Source organism: Octodon degus, unplaced genomic scaffold (assembly GCF_000260255.1).
Source record: "Octodon degus isolate 3935 unplaced genomic scaffold, OctDeg1.0 scaffold00021, whole genome shotgun sequence".
NCBI lineage: Eukaryota > Metazoa > Chordata > Mammalia > Rodentia > Octodontidae > Octodon > Octodon degus.
The window spans coordinates 14,859,749-14,867,937 of record NW_004524597.1 but is presented as its reverse complement, the minus strand read 5'-3'; the positions used below and the strand labels follow the sequence as shown (position 1 = coordinate 14,867,937).

The following is an 8,189-nucleotide window of genomic DNA, read 5'->3' as shown; positions in this document are numbered from 1 at the left end:
GGGCGGCGGTGGCGGCGGCGGCGGCGGCGAGAGCGCGTCCCGTGCAGGTCTCCAGGAGCCGCCGCCGCACCGCCGCCGCTCGCCAACATGGCGGACCTGGAGGCCGTGCTGGCCGATGTCAGCTACCTGATGGCCATGGAGAAGAGCAAGGCGACGCCGGCCGCGCGTGCCAGCAAGAAGATCGTCCTGCCGGAGCCCAGGTACCAGCGCCCCGGCCCGCGCCGCCGCTCCCCTTCCCGCGGCAGCCAGCCACTCCCTCGTCCCGTCCCGGGGGTCGAAGACCGGGCGCCCCACCGCCCCGAGCCGGGGACCTCGGCAGGGCCTCGCCTTGCCGGTCCCTGAAATGGGGCTGCGAGGGCTGTTGGGAGCGCGCGGCAAAGTGCTCGGCGCGCGGCGGGCGCTCGGGTCGGCGCTAGGATGTGATCGTGACCTGGCTGGACCAGTCGCATCCATGCCGCCCTCTCCCACGCCGCCCTCTCCTGCCCCATCCCTGCTTATCCTGCTAGTTTCATCCCTACGGTGTTCCACTGCTGTGGCTCCCTCTTGCCCCGCCACGAGCTGGTGCCCTGTCTCAGTCACTCCTTCTGCCCCATCCTGGCCCCCTAGCTAACCCCATCTTTACAGTCCTTTACACTCAGGGTTTATCATTCTCCAGAGCGCCACCCTGCTTCTTCTTTCCTGGGCGCCTGCTGCCCCCCTTTGCAACTCCATCCTCTTGCATACCCTGCTTGGTTGGTCTTTTATCCCAGGGGCTTCAACTGCGTTGCTCCTAAGGTCTGTCTGTGCAAACATCTTCCCAGTCTCCTTTCCTCTCATACCGAGGCAAGGCGGAGTAGGTTTTGACCCACTCAGTTTTCGGTTTGGGTACAAAGTGTGTCACCCGAGCAGCTTTATTCAACTTGCACATTTTCTGTGGTACTTTCTCGCAACGTTGAAATGAGTAAGGTGATGAGAGAAATTTATGGTTATATCACCTGAAGGGGGCCCCATGAAATTGTCAAACAAGTTGTCATTTTCTCTTAAATGATTTATTACTGATTTTTCTAAGATTTCGATTAATCTTAGGGTTTTACTAGTGTATGTTGTTAGCAATACCACATGTTCATGAAGTTAGTAGTTTCAGTGAGTATGCCAGAGGATCAGTGTTGGGTTTACTTTTCTAGCTTTTTCTGATTAACATCTTCATTAGTCATATAGCTAGTGGGGCACAGTGATGCAAAATAGCTCTTGGTGGAACCCCTGGCAAAAGGGGCATCATCTTTACAGTGAATTTGAAACCTTGTGATTCTGTAAAATGTTGACATCTCAACCAGTGCTGTTCTGTGATTGAAACCAAGATTGTCCTAATGCTACCTTGATATAAGAAAAAGAAACATTGGCTCCAGTTGATCATAGATTATTTTCTATAAGTGCATTCATGAGCTTCATCATATAAAAAAAAGAATCAACTTCTTTGGGTTCTTTTCTTTGGTGACAAGCCAAGTTGTCTAAAGGAAGACATGCGAGCTAGCTGTTTCTTGGCCGCTTGTCTCTCCTTAGCCCCTGCCTCATGTTGGCTGGCAGGGTGCCTTGCTCTTTGATGAGCAGTCAAGTGGTGAGAATCGGGGGGGAAAAGTGCAGACCTTTGTGGATTTAACACTCTTAGCGCTTAAAATATCTGACACTAATTGACAAATCAGAGCTATGTACAATTTCTGGTCTAATGGGAAACTTACTTAGAGAACAAGAACAAGGTTCCCCCAAATCAAACTTGAATTCCATTTTTAAAACAAAAAAGCTGCATGTCTATACATGTGAAATAAAATGCTTAATTGCTTTTTCTCCTGTTTTCCTATGACACCCATCTCCAGGAGGAATCTTAAGTATGTACAGTTTCTATATATAACGTCAATAAATCTCAACTTGTGTGGGTTTGTTTTTGGCGGGGAGGGACAGGTATATATTATTAAAACTAGGAACTTTTTGTTTTGTATTTTGAATTTAAAGTGACTTCTGCTTTTTAGGGTCTGTCTTAAAAATAACATTCTTACGTGCTTAGGGCATTCACTTCCCTATATAAATGCTGCTGTGTTTGGGTGGCATTCTTTGGTAATGCTTTTTTTTTTTTTAATGGAGAATTGGTGATGATAAGCTTTAGTTCTCATGACATTTTAGAATTGAGAAATGTCAACTCTGGAGAGTAATTGTAGGAAACGGTCCTTTGGTAATTGTTATCTTTATTGCTATTTTTCAAATGTACGCATGAATTTGCCTTTGGACCCTTCTCCTGGGATTCTAACATTTTGTATTTATCTCAGGATTTTGGTTTTAGTTTTGTGATATAACCATTTACATAGCAACAGTCAGTCCTTGCACAGAGTTGGGATTCTGTTACCTTACAATAATCAGGTAGAGCATCTTGGAAATAGGCTACCTGGTTATTTTGGGAATGGAGGTGGTTTGGAGGATTTCCGGATCCGTCAGCAAGTTTATTTCATGTTAAAAAGCCTTATCATTAATGACTCAAAAAGCTAATATGACTTCACTTTGTTGCTAAAGGATACAGCCAGATCTTTTCTGGTAAGAGTTTCTATCCGAGCTTCATACTGGAGTGAGCCATGTGATCACCAGTCTTTCGTGTTCTTACAAAAGATGTTTAGATTTTAATTCCTTATATTTCAATGAGAAGCATACGTTTAACTTGGCAATGGTCTGTCACCACTGAGTTTTGATTTCCAGCTAATCATTTGTAGTCATTGTCATATTCTTTATTTTAGTTACTTTGCCTTTTCCATGCTTTTAAACAGAAAAGCTGCTGAACCAGATACTATCAGGCAAGTTTAAATGGAACACCAGTCTGGCTGGGCGCTGCCTCCTGTGCCTGTTACTGGAGTCTCAGAAAGTAGAACATTCAGCCCAAGGCAGAATTTGCTTCTTGGAGCTGGCAAGAAGCAAACATTTTGTTATGTTGACACATTATTCAATTAATGAACCAGTGAGCATAAATCCTATAAAAGCTAACTGTTCAAATTAGATAGCTACTCTAGTTGACTGACATATTTGTTGAACTAATAGGGCTGATAATAGGACCTTTTGGGAAGGGTAAACAGACCTGTGGACTCAATCACTGTGTAGTACCAGTTAAAACAGAAGCCCTGAGATGTGTGTACCAGTTGTACTCCCATGTTAGGAGAGAAACACTGCTTTGACCTAAGTGAGACCTAATTCATATGCAAGACATACGGAAAGGGTCAACAACTTAGGCCTGAATCTGATTAAGGGAGCCTTCCCTTAGGTTCCACTACCCATTTAGCCTTTCTCAAATAGAATGAAATTGAATGGACTTAAAATCACACACAGTTGAAGAAAGTTAAGTGACCCAAACTTGGTCGTTTCCCTGGAGGTTCATTGAAAATTGTGCTTTACTTATTGTGAAGCTTGTTAAGTCAAGTACTCCTACACTAACAGGAGAATCTGAGAAGAATCTTGAGTAAGATCTTTTTGTTTGTTTGTTTTTGGTGCCAAGGACCAAACCCAGGACTTCCAGCTTGCAAGACAAGCATTCTACCGCTGAACCAAATCCCCAGCCCCTTGACTAAGATCTTTATACTGTTACTATTTATTATCCTAATTCAGTACACAGCTACAGCGCCATTGCTGTGAACTAGGGAAAGGATACACTATGATGAACCCCATCACTGCATTCAAGTACAGCTCCTTGAGGATTCCGTTTAACTATTGGTATGGGCAATTAGCATTTACATGACTTTTATGACTCCTTATTCATAGAACACATTGTTTGCAAAGTGTTGATGATTTCCTTTGAGCAACTATCCAGACATGGTCAAATAGTAATATGATAGTATGCATTTTCTTTTTTGTAAGTCTGCCTTCTGCTGTACCAGAGTAGTTTCCTTCTGTGGCAATGGAATTTATTCTGTAATTTGTTAAGTAATCAGTGAATGAGTGGTGGATAATTTGAAATAATCCTCCCCTCTTAAGTTTTAGGGTATTCAATGATGGGTGTCCTCCTGTGCCCACAGTCCAATACAGAACTAAAAAGTAGATGGCAAAAGGAAACATTGACTGGACGTGGTGGCACACACCTATAACAAATCCCCAGAAAAAAATACCCTTTAGAGAGAAAGATCCATCTATCCATCTATCTTTTTTTTTTTTTTTTTTTGCGGAACCGGAGATTGAACTCAGGCCGTTGCGCTTGCCAGGGAAGCGCTTATTCTACTGAGCCATCTCACCGGCCCCATCTATCATTTTTCGAGAGAAGATCTCATATGTAGTGTAGGCTGGCCTTGAACTTGTGGCTGTCTTCCTGCCTCAGCCTCCTGAGTGCTGGAATTACAGGCACATGTCAAACATGGCAGAAAATTCTCTTTATTACTGAAAGGAGGATTTTTATGTCTAAAACGGCAGAGGTGTTCTTACTTCATGCGCACTAAGGTACACTTTCAAAAGGTAGTTTGTTCTGACCTTTCAGTTATTATTTTGTTCTTGGTCAAAGTTAATTTGTGCCAGTTCCTTGAAGCTGCAAGGGCTGCCTGGAGCTGCCAGTTCTTAGAAACAGATGTTCCAGTGTCATCAGTGTCGGACCTAACTTGGCCCCAGTTGAGCATTGTGAAATGCTTTGAATTGAGGGCTCTGTGGATGTTTTTGAGGTACGGGCAGTTCTGGCATTTATACAGTCTGTTCTTAGAGACGGCCTCTTCAAGTGCTTCCCCAGTACATTGAAGTTAGCTTTGTCAGGCATCCGTGAGCAAGAGTAGGAACTCTCAGAGGGAAGACAGTACAGGTCTTTTTCAGTCCATGGATGGTGGTGAGCAAGTTAGTGGGCAGTAGAGGATGAGGAGCAGGCCTTGTAGGCACTGGTAAGGGAGGGAGAAGCCTAATGTCTAGGATGGCATGACATAGCAGTTGCCCTTTCCTGAGAGCTTGTCCTCGCTGCCTGGCTGTTCTTCTAGACCTACCAGGTGAGCAGCATTTGCCATTCTACAGAAGGAGCCATTGGATGCTCTGTGGAGGTAGAAGAGTAAGCCCAGGAAATAGCAGATGGCAGCAGAAATGAGCTGGAAGCCTGGGCACCCCCAGCCCAACTTCTCACCCCCTTACTGAGCCATGTAACCAAGACAAGCAGCACACACCCTTGCCTCTGCAAGGAATGGATAAAACTAAGACTTTGTTAGTTGGGGACAGATCATATTTCAGACAATCCCAGTCAGCAGTTGCTGCAACCTTTGAAAAATCAGGCCTATCCTCAGACTGGTAAAGAACAGCGATTCCTCAGGGACCTGTGAAAACAGTAATTATGACTAAGTGAAAAAGCAGTCCGCTCCTTATTTCCCATGAGGAACTTGAGGGTTAAATGCTTGTTCTGTTTAACAGAAAAAGCACAATCTTGCTGGTGTTAGTGAGAAATTGTATGATAGAAGGCCATCAGGTCTTTCAAGCAGCATTTCTTCTGCCTAGGTCTTTATTCAGAAAAAAAAAGGGGGGGGGACCCTAATCTGCCCCTTTTCCATTTTTTGGAAAAGAATAAAAAAGAAAAACAATATATTTGGCTTTATTTACAATAAAAATCACTTTCTCAAGCAGTCTCTTCCTTTGTTAATAAAATAATACATTTGAAGACCACTTGGAAATGTATTCTATGAACATGATTATCTTTGTCCTTATTCTCTGGACATTGGCAATGAGGAAATGGAGACGGCGAATCTGGCAACTTTTACTGTGTTATTAAATCATTTATATCATATGTGATTTGCATGCATTTGGGGCTGGGTATCCCAGGCCTACCTCTTCTTCTCTGTTTCTCACTTCTGCATTTTTTCCTTCCTATTTTTATTGTTGATGAGAAGTTGGAACCTGTGGGCCTTTTTTGATTGTTCTGTGAGTCTAAAAAATGCAGAAGTAATAAGTTGGTTCCTCATATCCTGTAAATGTCCCTTCTAATTTTGGAAGTCTTCTTTTGGGTTATCTATATTTTCACTGGAGCATAAACGTGCTTTAGTAGTTTTAGTGTGTGACGTAATAGAAAAAGTTCAGCCGAGACTAGCCTGACAGTGTTTTGCCTCTTACACACTTGGTAATTGGTGGTTGGTAAAGGTCAGCTTGGACCTTCCTTAAACTTGTATTTTTGTTTGTTAACTTTTCCTTCTTCAAGGGTCTCAGGGACAGACAGAGGTGATTTTATGGAAGTGGCCAGACAGAATCCTGGGTTGTCATTGCTGGGCCCTCCTCTTCCTGGGCTATTCCTACTGCCTGCCATACTATAGTAAAAGAGAAGGTTCTGGATCAGAAGCCAGCACATACAGATCTAATTCCACTGGCACCTTGCCATCAGACTTTGGTAAGTCATTAAGATTTAGTGTATTTAGTTTCCCCATCTATAACATAATATCTATTCATTTCATATTGGTAAAAATCTCTCTTGAGCATTTTTGTATGCATACATTTGTAAACAGTGGAAGACATTGAAGATTACACATACTGAATTTCAGACAGATAGGAGGAAAAAATTGGAGGAAATACCACAAGGCATGATTCTTCTTTATACCACTCAGGGCGGTTGTTAAGGTTGTGTGCAATGTAAGATGTAAATGCACCTTAAAACCATACAAAAAGGATAGCAGAGAAAAGGCAGGATTATGAGGAGACATTGACCATGTGTGCTCCTCAAAAGTGGATTGGGATGAGACCTTTGGAAAGTTGGACTACTGGCTGGCTGGGGCGGAGAAGAGCAAAGGTTGACCTCAGACCCTTAAGTAGGTAAATTTCCCATACTTCTCCTTGGTTTTCTTCTCCAAGCTGCTTGCTATTGCATTGTGTAGAACCTTCCCTATGTAATGCTTTACTTAGCTCCTTTTCTTCCTTCTTTCCATCCATCCATTCGTCCACCCACCCATCCATCCATCCAGTGGACACTGGGCATGGGTGGTACCAGTGCTTGAGAATTCCCAGGCATGCTGCTCTTAAGTATGTGTAACCAGGCAATTAGGAGGGCTGACTCATTCCCTAGAGGCCTGTTCTTCAGTAACATGAACGGAAAATCATAATCCAAGCACAGCTGGCTCCAGTATATTGAGCAGCAGGTGATTCATCCTAGTTTTCCTTAGATATTAATGATTGCATATTAGTAGCATAAGGTCATAGCATCTCATGTTGCAAGGATCTTGGTGGGCATCCAGTCTAGTCACACGCTGATGCGTGACTTCCCTCAGGTTTCCAGCCAGGGCACCTTTGATGAGCATCTCTGAGAACTGTAGTCTTAGAAAGCTGTACTGTAATACATTCTGTGCACTGAGCTCTTATTGTTCCCTTTATGATCTTGTAAATCAAGGCCTGTGCCTTACAAATGTGGTGAATCATCATACATTTGCAAGGCGGCTGCCCTGGCCCCTACTAGCTTTTATAGGAGGCTGTCCTGTAGTCATTCCTTGTGCTAGATTATGCTGAAGTCTTCCTACTACTCTCTAATCTACTTAGCTGATCAGCCAGAACATTGCCCAGCTAAGTAAGAACATTAAAATTCATGATGACATCCGAAACAGATCTGTAATTATTATTATTAATTTAGTAATGACAAAACTAGTAATAAACCTTATGTTCAAGTGTATGGTTGAATTCCTCTGAAGTTCCATTTTAGAGAGAATTGCTTTTGCTCTTTGATTTAAAATTCAAAATTGCAGTTGGATTAGGAGTCAGTGTTTACCTTAGCTAGAGGCAGGAGTGAGGGGTTACACAGGCCGCATGACAACTGTGGCTGCTGAGTGCTTAGTATATGAGCCAAAATATTTTAGGAGAAAGGTGAGCTTTAATTGTGCTGCAGTCACCTGAGGATGTCAGGGGTATGTTTCATATATTCCAGAACATTGACCCTGTTAGCCTGGGAAGATAGCAGATGTCTCTCTCTTTCTTTTTTAATGTTTTATTTATTTATTTGGTACAGGGTCTTGCTATGCAATTTGGACTCGTAGTGATCCTCCTGTCTCGGCCTCCGCAGTGCTGGAATTACCAGCATGCGCCACCACATCCAGTTTCAGTGGCTGGCATGGTGTGCCTAGGTGGCAGGGCTGGCAAGGCATGTGGTACCAGGGATTGAGTCTGGGTCCTTGCACTTGCCAGGCAGGCACTTAGACCACTGAGCTAGCTCTCCAGCCACCGCAGATGTCTTTAATTTCAGCAATCATGCATTTTTT

At 43.4% G+C, this 8,189-nt stretch overlaps 1 protein-coding gene across 2 annotated transcripts in view; it reads left to right on the top strand.

Moving 5' to 3' along the window:
• The first annotated feature begins 16 nt into the window (after nt 1-16).
• The window catches only part of Grk3 (G protein-coupled receptor kinase 3), a 165,008-nt gene continuing 156,835 nt past the window's right edge, over nt 17-8,189 (top strand). For both annotated transcript variants that reach the window (XM_023711723.1, XM_004628015.2), the window contains exon 1: nt 17-200. In XM_023711723.1, the coding sequence (XP_023567491.1) occupies nt 88-200 (113 nt within the window). In that variant the 5' untranslated portion in view covers nt 17-87. The remainder of the gene's footprint in view (nt 201-8,189) is intronic.